Raw genomic sequence first — 18,147 nt, forward strand, 5'->3', positions numbered from 1 at the left:
CACGTGCACACATGCTCATCCTTGGGTTTAACCGGGAGTCCCTGACCCTTGGCACACAAACAAATAAACAAATCAATGCACCAACAATTCCTTGGTTTTGACACCCATTTCTTGGTTTTTACAGGAGTTCCTACTGTAGTCCAACTACCCATGTCATTGTCTAACTATGGTAGACTAACAGTATTCATATCCATGTACTCAGTTCTGATTTCCTTCACTAATAAACAATGTCTCCATGAGATGGCTAGTTTGATGGCTCTTATACAAAAGATTTAGTGTTGAGAGGAGAGTATATGTCAAAAGAGTTTCATGTATATATGGCTAAAAGAGGCATATACACACCTCAGCAAAATGGTGTGACTGAGAGGAAGTATATATCTCTCATGGAGATGGCACGTTGCATGGTTAAAAGCTAGGATTTACCTCATGTTTTTTTGGTTGGAGGTAGTTATGTGTATCACTTATGTGCTGAATAGATGCCGCACCAAGGCTTTCCGGCAGACTAGTAAAATTGCTCGTTTGGATACAACTTGGACAACAACCCTCGAGTTCTAGAATACTCAATTCCCTTCAGTGGAATATAAACTTTCAGCATTACCCTTTGTTCTTGGATCCTTGGATGTGAAAATACAAAGACCGGTGACTTCACCTCGGCTTCTAATCAATTGTCGTCAACTGAAAAGCTTCCTAATATGCCTGTAAAACCTGTGGATACTCCGCAAAGAAGTCCTCATCCATCCACTTGGCATCCATAGCTGAATAATTCTTTAACTTGACAAGGTACTTTCTATTAACCTTGCCATGCCATCCCCTTTTGTCCTTATGAAAGACAATCTGCTCTAGTTGAAGAGCTTCCTCTAGCTCTTCAACTTTTGGTGGATTCTCATTCACTGGTTCAAAAGGTTCGGGACCCTTATAAGCTCTTAGGAGACTCGCATGAAAAGTATTATGAATCCTCCAATGATTGGGTAATGCTAGTCTGAAAGCCACATCGTTGATCTTTTTCAATATTTGGAAAGCTCCATAGTACCTATTGGACAACTTAGGATAAACCTTCTCTTTGCTCTTCTTCTTGTGAAGCCTTGCTTTCTCAAACTCCAATAATACCCAATCACCTTCCTTGCACTCCATCGCCCTTCTATGCTTATCCCGCAGCCTTTTTCTACTTAGCCCTTGACCCTCTATGGCTGTTTGCACCTGTGCAAAAACCGTATCCAAATCTCTGACATATTCATCTGCTGCAAAGATCTCATCCTTAGTCATTAGAAGTGGTGGTAGTACAACTTTGCCATAAACAACCTCAAATCGTGCCTTTCCTGTGGAACTATGCACTGTATTGTTGTAGGCAAACTCTACTAGTGAAAGATACTTCTCCCACTCCGTTTTCTGTTCTACCACATAGCACTTGAACAAACCCAATACAGCTAAATTTGCTCTCACTCTAGAAATCCGTATGTGGATGATATGAGGAAAAAATTCCAATTTCATCCCCATATTATCAAACAATGCCCTCCAAAACAGACTGATGGTCCTAGGATCTCCATCACACGAACGATAGACTTAGGCATTCCATGATGTTTGAACACTTGTGCCAGAAAATCCTTGCCATGTGGTTTGCCTTGATGGTTTGCCTTACTAGAATGAAATGAGCTCGCTTATTGAACCTGTCCAAAATGGTCCAAATACCATTGTTCCCAAACTTTGACTTCGGCAAGTCAAAAATGAAGTCCATCACTATACTTTCCCATGGCCTCTCGGGCACGGGTAGAGGCATAAGCACTCCTGGAGTCTTTCGACGATTATACTTAACCTTTTGACAAACACTTGGATACATACTTGTCAATATCCTTTCTCACGCTAGGCCAATAGAAGTATCATTCCAATTCCTGCATAGTAGAAGAAATACCTCTATGCCCTACATACATAGCTCATATCATACGTTTCATACTGTCATTCTTCAGGGAGAATGATAAGTATGAAAAGGTATGATTCAGCCCCTGGTGGAGTTTCATACATGGCCCTTTTGGAGCCATATATGCCTGTGGGAGTTGGGACAGTAGACTTTGTAGTATATGTACTATGTAGATACATGAAGGCTAAAAGCTTGAAACTTTGAAAGTTGATACTTGAAACACAAGAGAGGAAAATTCATTAAACTTGAAAGTTAACAAAGATGATTGCAAACATTGCACATCATAAACCAAAAGACAAAAATCACACAACTTTACACTTCACACCACTACATAGATGCATCACGCCATGAGTCATGACTCCTCTGTCATCATTCTCCTTCCTCATCATCATCTTCTTCCTCCACATGAGAGGGAGATGAAGCATCCTTATCATCATCTGTCTCATCATCACCTTGCTTTGCAGTGGCAACTTTCACTATTGCATTTCTGCCTCCCAATCCCTCATCCTCCTCAAGCTCTTGAATTTCTTGCAAGGCAATCAGCCTTTCATCATCTTTCTCTTTGTTGATCATCTCCAAAGTCACCTCCATCTTCTCATACCCTCTAGCCTTGATTTTAGGTATGAGTCAAAGATTTGTGTGTATATAAACCAGCTTCTCCATGTTTGTGGCCTTCAACCTGTTTCTTCTTTTTGTATGAATGAGAGAGAAAGTGCTCCAATTTCTCTTACATGGAGAAGATGTACTCCCTTGAGCAAGGACAAATTGCAAGCTGCTGCAATTTGGGAGAACTTGCATCAAATGCCTCCCACCACTTGATTGCTTGATGCGTTCTCTTCTCATCTTTCGCAAGTGCACGAGAGAAGGAACCCCCCTCTGATCTGTACACATCCAACTCATATGTTAGCACTCCTTGCTCATCCACATTATATCCACAATAGTGCTCTATGAGGATCATCCATCCATTATAAACCTGTCTATCTGATTCTTGCTCCCTCCCTCTCCGAATAGGATGCAATACAAACCCTGCAGCATTCAAGGGAGAGTGCATCATGTCCCACCGTTCAACACACAAATCCTTTATTTCTCCAAGCTTGGTAGCATCAACACCACTATATTTTGTCTCTCTCTACCATGCGATCTGTGAGCTCATAAATCAGCCCCATTGTTGCTCCCTCCCTGTCAGCCAAGCGAAGAATCTTCAAGATTGGGGCAAAAAGCTTCACAATCAGCTTGGCATCTTGCCAAAAAGAGCTTCCCAATATGATACTTGATACCTCCTCTACAACTATTGTGCGGAAAGTCTTCCATGAACACCACTCATCACATACCACCAATCTTCTCCAGCCGTATACCCTGTCATCCAATAAATTTGCAAGCACTATGAATGTGTATGCAAATCGTGTTTCAGCTGGCTTTAAAAGTTTCTTTTGTGCTATGCTTTCTAAACAGAGCCAAAGCTTTTGCTTCCCAGTAATAAACTTCACTATCTTCTTTCCTTTCTCCAACATTGGAGCAATCCAATCCAACTTACCAATATCCTCGAACAACAAGTCCAAGCAATGGCAATTACAACAGGTGAAGAAGATAAATGACCATTCTTCCTCTATGAGCTCTCCTGCACACAATTTGAGGCATTGTCCATGCATACTTGAACCACATTTGCACGACCAACTTCAAGAATAACGTCTTTCAAGATGCCAAAAATATATTCTCCTAACTTGTATTGGCCACTCGTATCCACAGGCTTGAGAAACATTGTGCCATGGATAGAAGAGGCAAGAACATTATGTCCGACCAGCCATCACATACAGTAGAGCAACCATACTTCTTCCACTTTTTTCTAACCCCAAGCAAATCTTTTTCCACACATTTAACTTCCTCTTTGAGGTCCTTTATACGCAAAGCGTCATAGGAAGGTGGCTTGAAGCTAGGCCCCACTTCCCCAATGGCTCTTACCATATCAAGAAAGTAGGGACTATTGATCTTATAGAGCGGGATATCCTCTGCATAAAAGAATCTCCTTGTGGTCATTGTGGCATTTTTCCTTGCTTGCAACTGCCATGCATTTGCCAAATTGTCTTGCATTTGACTACTTTTAAAGACTTTCTCTCTCTTACCTGCATGTCCTACACCTTCACTCACATTGCAAGAGCCACCTGCTTCTCCCACATCTGCTACTTGAGCTTCAATATCATGAGCTCCATCTTTGGGCAACAAGCCCACATGCAATCTTTTGCATACATCTTTCGCATTTTGGGGGCACTAGTGCATTTGCCCACAACATGGCCAATAATGCATAAAATATGGGCCCTCATGCGCAAAAGGACTGTTGGTCATTTTAGTCCATGTCTGCCCGGCCGTTTATGGTGTGAACCCTCTCTATCCCCAGGCACTTTTTCCCTGACTGGACAAGGGTTTTTTTCCCGTGGGAACACACTTTTGTGTGTGGGCACTTTGCCCTAGAGTACTTTAGTACTCATCCTTTGTAATTTCATTATATCATTATTGAGTACATCTTGACCAACACTCTCACGTTTCTCTATGCTTGAGCTTGTGTGTGTGTGTGTGTGTGTGTGTGTAAGCTAGCTGCCCTCCTACCCAACAGGGCCACCATTCCACTCACGCTCAATATATTTGCACCTGCATGTAAACATACCCTTACCTGCGGGTCTCACAATAGTCACGTGCTCCCATTTGAGGCCTTTGGTTCTGCCCATCTTGAATTTGGAATCATGCAAAGCCCCAAAATTCACCAAAATCAATTCATGGTTGTATTTAGCCCTTCGTGGCTGGTTCATTGTTAACTACTAGAAGGACAGAAAAACAAAAAAAAAAGGATACATAATTTTACTACTATAGTGCATTAATTGGGAGCAATACCTCGATGTACAAGCCTGCCAACTAAGGCCAAGGCTGAGCTGAAACAGAACTACAGAATGATTCGCTACATAACCCCAGGAACAACCTAAGTCTCAGAAGATCTCTACTTGCTAAGCAACACCCGCTATCCTGTTGGTCGCCGCTGCTTTAGGCTGCACTGGAACACGACAGGAGACTTTATATGGGCCCCCCTACAGCAGGAAATCTGGTTGGCCTGCTGTCTGCTGCTGCAAATGACTGCAGACAGCTGGCCTTTGCTACCCTGAACCTGTTCGGCCTGTCCACACTTCAGCCCCCTTCCTATCTGGACCTGTCCACTGCCCACAGCAACCACCCAACTTTCCCAAAGCTGTCAGTCCAGCAGCAATCAATGCTGGTCTTTGCCAGCCTGCTCCCATCTGCCCATCCCAGGCTGACCCTGACAGAGGTTGCCCACCTGATGGACAATGGAACCTTCTGACGCTAACAATTGGCTAAATTTGGACTAGATTGGAGAAGTGTGTCACATTAACACTACCTTTAGACTCCCTGGCCAGTGGCCCAGGACGAACCATTGTTTTCCAATTATTTGTGAGAACTGCAGTTATTTTCCATGATCGTAAAGAACTCAAATTATCGCTTCTGATTTTTCAGAGCTAGAGTTATTGCCCATGATTGTTAAAAACTACCAATCTAAACCAATCCATAAACTTAAGCTCAAGCCTGCTTGCTCAACTTGGGGAAGCCAGCCATCTCAATTAAACAAGGAACATCTATAACTTTCCTCCCATGCAATTTAAATCCAGCTGACATGGAAATTTGTTGTACATCAATCAACCAATAAACTCTTACCACACACCATCACATGCCAATATAAGAAATTCATCATCTGCAGTTCGCTCAATCTGCAAGTTAATTAAGCAGGTATTCCGCCCATCAGGAACATGTTCACTGAAGACAAAAAAAAAAGGCTACTATCAAGTGACAAAGGCAATTGAAATGCTAGAAACGCACTTACTATCTGTATATCTGGCCAGGCAGTCACTATTTGTTTATCAGGGGACAAGTATTTGTTTTGCTTGAACTCCACATCACCTGAGTAAAGAGAATTCAGAAGATTCTGAAACAGTACAAAATGATACAAGAGGGTAGGCGGTATGGTATGCATTTAAAACCCTCATAAGGGAAAACCAAGGTGATTTAACTATTGCTCTTGCCAAATTTAAGCTGCCATTCACTCGGCCACCATAAATAAATCCAAGAGGGTAGGCGGTATGGTACGAAATGATACAAGAGGGTAGGTGATATGGTATACATTTAAAACCCTCATAAGTGAAATCCAAGATGATTTACCTATTGCTCTTGCCAAATTTAAGCTGCCATTCACTCGGCCACCATAAATAAATCCACCAGCTTGTGTTATCCTGTCCCTTTCAATTTCGAGATCAGGTTTGTGATCCCTCGACAAGTCAAAGGCCTGCCCACAAAATGTGTTGCAGAAAACTTTTCAATAAACTAGAAAACGGCACTTTGCAAGTGGCAGTTGATTTTACACACCACAAATGTTCTGATATCGATGTAACAGCAAGTTGGTTTCATAGACCACCAGTGGTAGCATATGAAAAATCATAAATCATTTGCAAATTTGCATACTTTGCCACCCCTTGCAAGAACACAACGGGAGTCCCCAGCATTGGCTACTACAATCTTGTCATTCTGTAAAAGTGCCACCACAGCTGTGCTTCCACAAGAAGGCCCAGCAAAGTCCGAATGTGCACCCTGCCAGACATAGAACATTCACAATTAAAATAAAGCATAAAAGATCAAAATAAATGAAGATTGGATGAGAATCTTTAGACTGCTAGATTTATGTCTAGTTTAAAACCTGAAACCTGCCAACCAAAACATCTCCACTCAATGGTCCACAACAATTAACAATTTTTTTATGACAGCATAAACAAATCATCACAAGAACCATTTGTCCACAGTGAGCAGATAAAATTTGCTCATGACCTTGTCTATCCTGTAGGTCGGAATTAGCAGCATGTAAAGAAAACAACAGTGAGAGAGCAGAGTGTACACAACAAGAAGAAGAGAAAAGTGAGGGAGAAGAGTACATACAAGAAAACGAAAGTCAAAACAAAGACCACTTGACCACGTCCCATAAAAACAAGCCCCAGCCACACACCCAAGAGAGAAAAAAAGTGCTTCCACTGCCGGCTGACGGGGTGGCCCTACTCCTATGGACCGGCTGACGGGGTGGTACACCGCCAGCTGATGGGGCGGCAGCCCATTGGAGCATTAAAATTTGGGGCTTTTCGCATATGTGTGCATTAGCACATCAAACAGCTCATTGGTGCACAAAAATTAGGGGCTTTTTACTCTGCAAGTCTTGTTTGGATGTTTGTGCATCGAATGTGTAGGGATTTGCATTGCAGCCCTATATTTGGAGCAAAAAGTTTTCTCAGGAACTTGTCATTGCCTGGCATAGCACTCCGGTGCATTGGGATTTTTCCTGCATGTGTTTTTTACAGCACACTTGGTTGCAAGTGTTTGCATATCTCTTAGTAGAGAGATTTCATCATTATGGCTAGAAATGCTACTGATATATTTGGGGTTTTGTCCCAAGAGGACAAATTGTGGCAGTAAATACTCCCTATGGAGTTTCATGGTCCGAAACCTTCGTGTGGCCAAAGGTTTATGGGATTATGTATCAAGTAAAGATCTACGACCTACAAACATAGCACCTAACACACCCGTTTCCACACCACTCACTCTATCTATGCAGGGAAACTCGGAACCAATCTTATTTAAATAGCTGGTTGGTTTGTTGCTACAGGAGGAGCAGAATTGGAAGAACAAATCTTCCGTCATGTGTGGCAATGAAAGGGCTTTTCTTGACCAAGGCAAGGACAAAGGAAAAGCCAAAAGCAATTTTCAGCCAAAGACCGATTTGGGACAGCCTTCACAAAAGGCTAACAATGATGCAAGCAAGCCTAAGAAAAAGGGCAAGCATCATTATTGCAAAAAGCCAGGTCACTATAAATGAGTGTTGAAAGCGGCTTGCAAAGGAAAAGAAAAAGGAAAATGGCATGGTTGTAGATTCTTCTTCATCATCTACAATGAAAGATGATGCATCAGTAAATCTCGTGCAGGATGAGTGGACTTTTCTTGCTTGCACTTATGATACATCATTAGAGCATATGTCTCTCAATGTCAATGAAAGACCAACCTGACACATGGTACTTTGACAGTGGTGCTTCTAAACACAACCTCACAAAGGAAGATTCCCGTGAGGGCAAACGGGTAACATGTGCAACCAATTCTTCTTATCCAGTCAAGGGAGTTGGTGAGGTGATCCTCACAACAGCAGATGGTGCAGACATATGTCTTCTAGATGTATTGTATGTGCCTGGGATTAAGAAGAATTCAATGTTAGTCTCCTCTTTTGCTAAAAGAAGTTATGCAATGAGCTTTGAAGATGACAGGTGCAAAGTCGGAGACCGTGAGAGTCTCACATCCGGCACATTGTACCCGCCTGATAGGTTTGACAAGAGAGAGTACGATGCTCATATGGTTTCCACTCTTAACACTGGGAAAAATTGTGGCGTACCACGTTTGGGCATGTGAATTATGGCAGTCTATCGTATTGCAAAAGCATCAAGACATGCCTCGTATAGAGCTACCACCAAAGCATGTATGTGAAGGGTGCATATAGGGTAAAATGCATTTCCAAAAGATGGATCAACAAGCGCTATCCAGAAATTACAGCTTGTGCATAGCGATGTGTGTAGTCCTATGCGAACACCATCGATTGGGAAGCATTTATACTTTGTAACCTTTATCATTGATGACTCCAAATTTGCTTGGGTATATCCCTTGAAAGCAAAATCTGACGTATTTGCATGTTTTCAGCATTATGTGGTATAGACTGAAAATCAAACAAGTTGCGAATTGCATTCCCTCCGAACAGAACAAGGGGGGGAATATATGTCTATTGCTTTCAAAGCTTTTTTGGCAAAAAAGGGCATAAAGCATCAATGCACGATGCCATACTCTCCTCAGTAAAATGGTGTTGCTGCGAGAAAGAATAGGTCATTGCTGGAAATGGCTATTACAAATCTTTTTTTTTGGGAGACAACCCAGGAAAAGAACTCTTTATTGATTCAACACACAAGTAAACTAGAATGCCCAATCATAGTCTTCCATTGAGGGAGACTTGGGTTGTTGCTGGAGCTATCTCTTCAGTGAGACAAGTGCCAAGCTTCAGAGAGCACACGTCGTGGTAGACTTTAGCTCAGAAGATACTCCACTACCCCAAAAGAGGGACATCCCAGCCAGTATGTACTTGAGGCCAGAGAGCGAGAGACAAGCTCAAATCAGCAAGTGGTGGTGAGCAACCCCAGAATCAGAGGCTGAACCGCGACGTAAAGGCGGCGTTCCAAGGTCGCACTTGGAGGTGGCAAACTGTTGGAGGAGGAGCAGATCCCTTGGCACTAGTGCCCCCCGATTTCAGCGACTGCCACCCAGCACTAGTGCCACCCAAAATCGACAGCAATTAGCTGGACAAGCGGTGCTCGGCTCTAGGCAGGTGGCTCCCGGCTCTGGAATGGTAGCGAGACAGACTCTAGGCAACAGCATGAGAACATGGATCCGGTGCCATTTGTGGGAGATTAGGGTTAGCACAGAAGTAGCTATGGAGGATCAAACAGATCGTGGTGTTTGGTAGTGTGCGCAAAGAGAGAAAGCTAGAGACGAACTTGATTAGAAAGAAAGAAAGAAAGAAAGAAAGAAAGAAAGATTTTATTAACGTCTTCCAAAAGACCGAACTCGGCCTATGAGACAAATCGGAGTACCTATATGGGGTATCCTCTGTCATCCCAACAAAATGAAAAAGTAATGAACAAAAAAGCTAAATCTGGGTGTGCAGGGGATGGAGCTCTACTACTAGGAGAATGCAAAGCTATATGCATGGAGTATACAATCATGATATGCAACCTAGCTAGCTCCATCCTGTACCATACTGGGGGTATAAAATGGTATACATCAGTGAAGGGGGTGTCCACAGCTCCTTGAAGAACATGCCTGGGTGTGCTCTGAAGCGAGCCAGTCGCTCCGCACCCTCTCTGTGAAACTGAGCTCTGATCTCTGTCATCTCTCTCTGGTATAGGCGTGGTGTCCGAAAGCCAGGTGTCCTCTGTCTCCTGCGGGCTCTAGGTGTCTCTGCTCTCTAGAGAGTAGAGACACTTAGAGTATATGCACGACTCAATGATACTTTTTATTGATTAATAACCATCAAGTACATGCTTTTATAGGCTAGCAGCCTTATCTTTGACACATCACATTAAAGGGACAAATGACACATGGCTAGGCCTATGACATCGATGCTTATGACTTTCACACAAAAAACGGCTACAAGAGGTGGTTCACATACACATACTCACTTATGCACAAAAGTGAGTTCACACAAATATACAAGGGTTGTTCACACACAGATACAAGCGGGTACACGAATACGATGGGTGGATACACACGCAAAGACTCCGAAATACCCAACAACCATGATGCTTAAAAGCACTAACAGTCATGTATGCAAGATTAGGTTCCACACAGGAAGAAGAAAGATCCTAGGCCCTAATACCAATAACAGTCATGTATGCAAGATTAGGTTCCACACAGGAAGAAGAAAGATCCTAGGCTCTAATACCAATAAAATACTGCCGCTCAAGGTTGAGCACAATCTTGACACACTTAAAACTATTAATACTAATAAACAATAGGAAATGACATAACACAATACAAAATAACAATGCTGAAAATACAAACGACACTAGCAATAGGGCTGGAAAGGGCCGACCCCCCTTGTAATATAAGTATTCTCAAGGATTTCCTGCGATACACACTTCACAGGCAATGAATGCCAAATTTTCAATGACACTATATGCAATGAAAACAGATACCAAACATGTTTCTGTCAATGTCAATGTCGAAATCCAAAGCTTTAGGGCAAGCAATCCCTCACTCTCCAATCCACAGTGACTCCTCATATGCAACTATTCTCATGGAAAAGACATGATTAAAAACCCCAACTACGGCTGAGAGAAGAAACAGCAGCCCTGTAAGTGCTACAGCCGCCCCTTTGACAAGGGCTGTGTTGAGAAAGTAGAGAAATTGACACACACTGTGTTGAGAAAGTAGAGAAATTGACACACATTGTGTGAGAGTGCACTGTAGGAGTGCAATGAGCTATGGTGGCTCATAGTTAATCACAAGCTTAAGAGACATGATTAAGATTAAGCCGAGTTGAACAAGAGAGAGAGTGCGCACAAGATAAGGGCAAAAGATAATATCTTTTATTCATGTGTGGAATGCCTCTTTACAGGCTAAAGGTACATTGTGTCAATGACATCACTTATGATGTAAGCTGTGGATAGGTGCCCTTTCACACACTCAATGGATGATTGATTTGACCCTTTTACAGGATGATTGACTTGACCCTTTTACATATGGAGAACCACGTGGGGTAAGGCTGCTTTTACATTGAGACTAAGTGGGATAAGGTGTGTTCTTGTGTCCAATACATGAAGCCTTCACACTAGCAATGTGTGTTTGCCTATTTCAACACCCCCCCTCAAACACAAAGGACCCACCCAATGATGCAGTTGGTCATGCTGACTCCCATGAGTCTAATTATCTACCCAATGCTCAATGATAATGTAAACCGGCCTTCAGAAAGCAAAGGGCGGTGGAACAAACACTCGCACATAAAACACTTCAACACCATTGAGGACCTAGAAAAGGAAAACAAACAGGGGGAGCTAGAGTGCTCCTGCAAATAGTACACGGACACCGATTGGCCCCAAATCGCAGTGGCGCCCCTTGCGGTATTTCTTTAATTGATTATAAGAGCTTTTATTACAATATAAGGCTGGCAACTCAGCCGTCCCAGTAGAACTCCTGAAGCCTGCAAAGAACCTGCATCTGGCTTCTAATCCACACGGCATCCACAAACAAGTCCAGCCATTGTTCACATCGAAAGACTCTTCTCACATTGAGTCTGCATACAGAAGCTTTCTCCCAAGATCAAGGCTGCCACAACCATCCATAGCCTCTCACACTATGACCAGCATCAAACCCTGACACATCCAGTGCTCCTGCATCACAACACAGACTCCCAAACTGTCTCTCAAGAGAGTATCACAGCACAGCATACCATACAGTTGACACACCTGTACAAACCCTCTCTACCATCCAAGGGTACTATCCATCTCTGTCATGGATTCCCTGTCCCCTGTCTAATCAGTAGCAAGGCTGTACCATACATGTGTCCACTCCTGTACCTTCTACCTGCATGTGACCTATCTCCTGGAGAAACCCAAAAACATGTCTCTTCGAGAAAACCTACAACCTGTTTCCACATGAAACCCTTAGGCCTGTTTCCCTCTGAAACTTATGTCCTGTTTCCATACATCTAGTTACCTGTTCCCACATGAAACATCTGGCAACATAGAGATTCCCGTACTGTAGGTCCCACTGTTCCTTTCTAGCAGGAAGAAAACAATCTGCTCCATGAGCACGCAGCCATGCGAGCTTGCATCGCTCCCATGCCAAGAAAAATAACCAAAAGACCTGTGCCTGTAGCCAAAAACCCAAGCACACATAACTGAATTTGCAGCCAAGCAAAAACAGCCCATAAACTGTCCCAAAACAGTCCCGAATCCAAAGCAAAGAGAAACTGAAAGTTCCATCAGATGAACGCCATCAACATGATGTCTATGTTCATGGAAATCCAGTCTCTGTCCACCTTTGTATCAAGAGAAACCAACCCTTGTCTACTCTTCAGCAGAGGGAGAGAGAGAGAAAAGAGAGCATGTGCCGCAGCTTCAGCCCTTCTACTATTTCTCCTGCAACTTGCCACCCTCCGGAAGAGATCTTGTCGGCCAACAGTACTGACCACATGGAATCCAAGGCTGTACTTTTCTGCAGACCAGCCAGCCGCCTGGAGAGAGAAAGAAAACACATCCTCCAAGAGCTAGAGAGAGAAAGAGAGAGAGAGAGAGAGAAAGCGCTGCAGTCTGCCAGCTTCCCAAAAAGGGGGATAAAGAGTGGGTGAGCTTGCTGAGCTGTGCGCTGCCCTGCAATCTGCCCACCTGTGCTCCTTGGTGACCAGCCGTCAAAGAAGAAGCACCCCCGTCTGCTGGCCCGACTTGTAGCTAGAGAGGGAGAACCTCCACATGCTGTTCAGCCCCCATATGCCACCTGTAAACAGTCCGCCTGCCTGCTGCTCAACTCTGTCCCTCTGTCCAGCCCACGTGCAGTCCATCCACGTGGAGGTTCAGGCCATCAGTCGCGACAGAGAAAGGCTCCTTCAGAATTCAGCAGCCTGTATGCGCCCTGTTTCCAGAAAAGCTCTCCTCTCTCATGCGCTGCCTGCCAGCCTTCCTCTTTCCCCAAAAAGCACAGGTGGCCCCAAAATAGCTTATGGGCCACGTTTTCTTCATAAATGGGATTAAAAATTACTTTAAAGGTTTTTAAAACCTTTTAAGTTAAAATTCCTTTGCCCCCTTTCACACATGGGGTTATCCACACATGGGCTTCCATCTTCACTCCCACCTGATGCCATTCACACTGTCTACCATGTCCCCGTGCACATCTGCATCTTGTCCAGAGAAAAACACAGGGTCATGACATACCCCCCTCTTGAAAAATGGCAAGCGTCCTCGATTGCACTCAATGGCACAGTAAAGCATCTTATGAGCTAAGACACCCCATATGGCAAAAACAATGGCCTTCCAATGCATCTGGGTGATAAAAACAATCATCCTGCACAATAAGCCACACTGTCCTCTTGCTTGTTCCTTCCGAACCTACAGCAAAAGTCTAAAACCAAATGGAAACACGTTAACTGTGTTAACAAAACCATGCATCATTCTACATATGAAAAACATATGCATGACACATATATGCATTCGCAAACAATATGCTCCTCAAAATGCTCTACCTACTCCAAAGTAACAGTCTACGGGCTGCTCGCAAGCCTTATGCCCATGGGCATCCCGCAGGACCCATGACTGAAGGTAAAACATGAGCATATGAAAGCACTCAATGCATCCAAACACTACATCTACCAAGTACTTTCCCACATATGTCTCATGGCCATCCCGCAGGAGTTACACCCATGAACATAATAAAGCACTTGATGAATCATACCAACATACATGCAGCACATGACACAATGCAGAGTATTTCCCAATGTATTCTCAATGGTACCAGGATCCAATGGCACCAGAATACAAACTGGGGTCTACCACCTGTTGTATATGAAAAGAATGGCCCAAGGGCCGTTCTTGGAAGCCCCATGGCCATTCTATACCTCTACGTCAAAAAGTGTATGCATACATGCACAAACAGAGTTCGATCCATATTTCCATGAACCAAACCAATTCTAGGACTGCTCGCAAGACTTATGTCCTCCATAGAGTTATCCATAGTTGCAGTTATAGTTCCAGGTGCGCGCGACTGTGAACCAAACCCAACTTTACCATCTCATGTGTCTAGAACACAAGATCATAGAAGTCCCATAAGCAGATGTACTGTCAGCCTCAGTACCTTCGGGTGAATACAAAGATGTCACCAAGCGACTCCTAGATAACAAATGAGCCTGTCTGTAACAAGGGAGCGGAGGTGCTACCCCCCTCTTGAGCATCAGGCAATGCTCCAGACCTATGCTCTGCTGAACCTGAATGAGCCGTAACAAGAGTCGACTCCAACTCATAGGCATCAAGATAAAGCTGCAACTCCTGAGGTGAATCTGCTAAGTCACCCTCCTCCATCCACTTCGCATCCATCAGTGAAACTCCTCCATCCACTTCGTATCCATCAGTGAACAGCTCTTGAACTTCACAGGATAGCAACGGGAAACTTTACCCTGTACCTTTCTTTCCTTATGTGCCAGTATATGCTCACGAATAAGAATCTCGTCAAGTTCCTCCACTTCCATCTGAGCCTCATCTGATACATCCTCAGGCACCCAAAACCTGCTTGCACTCCACCCAAGTGGTAAGCACAAGTCCTCGATGAAGCATAGTAGATCACCACTAACATAGAAAGAAAATGTCTTCCGAACCCATGAAGCCTCTATGAAGATACCACCGGTGACAAACTGTCGAAAGCCATAGTCTTCAACGCATCTCCTGCACCATAACACTTCAACTGCTTCTTGTTCCTGGCCGACTACTTCTTGTCCTTGGTGTCTTTTCTCCTGAGCTTCATCTTCAGCTCTTGCTCTTCACCTCATATAGGCAAAGACACAAAATCCTGTACTGTGTCCTGCACTTCCTTTTCACTTTCCTCATGTTGAAGCTTTTGATGTGACTCTCATGAGACAACCACGACCTCGTCCCCTTAGGAAAGTTGGCGATTGTCCCGACCAAAGCAACCACGGACTCGCCTCCTTGAGAAAGTCGACGATGTGTCCCGGCCAACGGAACCTTGTAAACCGGCCTTCAGAAAGCAAAGGGCGGTGGAACAAACACTCGCACATAAAACACTTCAACACCATTGAGGACCTAGAAAAGGAAAACAAACAGGGGGAGCTAGAGTGCTCCTGCAAATAGTACACGGACACCGATTGGCCCCAAATCGCAGTGGCGCCCCTTGCGGTATTTCTTTAATTGATTATAAGAGCTTTTATTACAATATAAGGCTGGCAACTCAGCCGTCCCAGTAGAACTCCTGAAGCCTGCAAAGAACCTGCATCTGGCTTCTAATCCACACGGCATCCACAAACAAGTCCAGCCATTGTTCACATCGAAAGACTCTTCTCACATTGAGTCTGCATACAGAAGCTTTCTCCCAAGATCAAGGCTGCCACAACCATCCATAGCCTCTCACACTATGAACAGCATCACACCCTGACACATCCAGTGCTCCTGCATCACAACACAGACTCCCAAACTGTCTCTCAAGAGAGTATCACAGCACAGCATACCATACAGTTGACACACCTGTACAAACCCTCTCTACCATCCAAGGGTACTATCCATCTCTGTCATGGATTCCCTGTCCCCTGTCTAATCAGTAGCAAGGCTATACCATACATGTGTCCACTCCTGTACCTTCTGCCTGCATGTGACCTATCTCCTGGAGAAACCCAAAAACATGTCTCTTCGAGAAAACCTACGACCTGTTTCCACATGAAACCCTTAGGCCTGTTTCCCTTTGAAACTTATGTCCTGTTTCCATACATCTAGTTACCTGTTCCCACATGAAACATCTGGCAACATAGAGATTCCCGTACTGTAGGTCCCACTGTTCCTTTCTAGCAGGAAGAAAACAATCTGCTCCATGAGCACGCAGCCATGCGAGCTTGCATCGCTCCCATGCCAAGAAACATAACCAAAAGACTTGTGCCTGTAGCCAAAAACCCAAGCACACATAACTGAATTTGCAGCCAAGCAAAAACAGCCCATAAACTGTCCCAAAACAGTCCCGAATCCAAAGCAAAGAGAAACTGAAAGTTCCATCAGATGAACGCCATCAACATGATGTCTATGTTCATGGAAATCCAGTCTCTGTCCACCTTTGTATCAAGAGAAACCAACCCTTGTCTACTCTTCAGCAGAGGGAGAGAGAGAGAGAAAAGAGAGCATGTGCCGCAGCTTCAGCCCTTCTACTATTTCTCCTGCAACTTGCCACCCTCCGGAAGAGATCTTGTCGGCCAACAGTACTGACCACATGGAATCCAAGGCTGTACTTTTCTGCAGACCAGCCAGCCGCCTGGAGAAATGAAATGAAATGAAATGTTATATTAACGTCTTCAAAAGGCCATAATGACCTATGAGACCAAAAGTTACATCATGGTGGATCTGATACAATGTCTGGATAAAAAAACCCAGAAAATGAAAAATAAAGATGATACTACAGGCACCAAGAAAATAAAACTCCAAATGGAAGGTAAACAGAAACCCTTATAGGGTGTGAATATAGTGAGGGGGGGGGGGGGGGGGGTACGCTATGGAGGTGAGTGGAATATAGTGAGGGGATACAATATCATGTGGGACGGAGGGGTACACTATGGAGGTGCCTCCATCTCATAATATGTGCCGCATCGGACGCTGGCGGATCTCCTCAATATCCTCCATGGTGAGTACTCTGACTGGACGTCTCCCATGCCGTGCTAGTATGGTCCTGATCCTCTGTTGTAGTCTCCGCCAGTGTCGAGATGGGCCTCTCATCTTGGGGCGCCTGGACCGCCCCAGCTCTATAGCCCGATCAATCAGTGTACCTCTGGTGCGGCTGTGCTCTGGGGCTAGCTGCAATGCCTGCTGACCTGACTGCTCAATCTCTGGTCGAAAGAAGTCTGTAATCTGCCTCTGTAGGTGTCTCTCCCTCTCTGATCCCCTCCCTCTCAGGAGACCCTCTCTATGTCTACGCAGCTCCAGCAAGTACAATCCAAGGCATCTCTGATCCTGGTATCTCATGACTCTAGAAAGTGGTCCAAAGCCCTCTCTGAACAGGCAGTGAAAACGGCCTCGTATCTCATAATATACTGGACAGTGACATATGTAATGTAACTCTGTCTCTGGCTCCATCTGGCACAGCTGACAAATCTTGGCCTCAGCTGGTACTCCTCTGAATCTGCCAGTCTCAATCTCTAGCTGGTGTGAGGATGTGCGCATCTGACCAATAGCACACCGTACCCCATGAGAAAGATGAGTATCCATGTAGCTGGGTCTAATCAAAAAACCCATCCTCCGTGAGCTGGAGAAGATGATCTCTATAGAAAGCCATCTTCGTACCAAGCTCGTGTGTCGGCTGTATCCATGTCCTCCTAGTGTCCAGCTGAGTCAAGTCCTGCCTGATAAGCCTGGTAATCTCTGCCCGTGTGAGAGAGAGGGAGGGTGCATCCAGGGAGTACTGAAATGGAGGTAGCCTGTCCATACTAAAGCCATGCAGTTGGAACCAATCTGTCATCTGTGCATACCAACATGATCCGTCTCCCTGTGATGCCAACTGTCGTGAAGACTCCAGGGCTAAGCGAGCATATCTGTCTCTAGGGAGAGCCCAAGTGCTATGTATAAAGGAGACTGATCGAGTGAGTGCCTCTACTACCAATGGGGGGGCAGCCATCTCTGCACGGATAATATCATGTGGTACGGAGGCCTTGGCCCTAATCATCCGGGAAATCGTAGAAACCAAGGGCCTCTCCATACGTCTCCATCCATCAGTGCTACCAGCTCGGCTGTGGTGATCCACTGAGGGTCCCCATATCTCCACTCCATACAGCATGGCTGAAGTGACCAAAGTGTCAAAGAGCCAGAGCTTTGTTCGAGGTTCCTGAAACTGAACCTGCGAACACATCCTCTCTAGTC

The 18,147-nt window shown here is 44.6% G+C and overlaps 1 protein-coding gene across 3 annotated transcripts in view; it reads right to left on the bottom strand.

The window, feature by feature from the left end:
• The window catches only part of LOC147638579 (putative protein phosphatase 2C 11), a 110,398-nt gene that overhangs the window by 3,063 nt on the left and 89,188 nt on the right, over window positions 1-18,147 (bottom strand). For 2 of the 3 annotated variants that reach the window (XM_086798498.1, XM_086798499.1), the window contains exons 6-9: window positions 6,428-6,553; window positions 6,128-6,251; window positions 5,793-5,869; window positions 5,627-5,679 (exon numbers count right to left, since the gene is read on the bottom strand). In XM_086798498.1, coding sequence (XP_086654624.1) covers window positions 5,627-5,679; window positions 5,793-5,869; window positions 6,128-6,251; window positions 6,428-6,553 — 380 coding nt within the window. Of the gene's footprint in view, window positions 1-5,622; window positions 5,680-5,792; window positions 5,870-6,127; window positions 6,252-6,427; window positions 6,554-18,147 lie in introns of those variants that run through there. The other variant, XM_086798500.1, reaches the window with a different exon arrangement.

Source organism: Cibotium barometz, chromosome 5 (genome assembly GCF_041138505.1).
Source record: "Cibotium barometz isolate CiBa-2024 chromosome 5, ASM4113850v1, whole genome shotgun sequence".
Taxonomy (NCBI): Eukaryota; Viridiplantae; Streptophyta; class Polypodiopsida; order Cyatheales; family Cibotiaceae; genus Cibotium; species Cibotium barometz.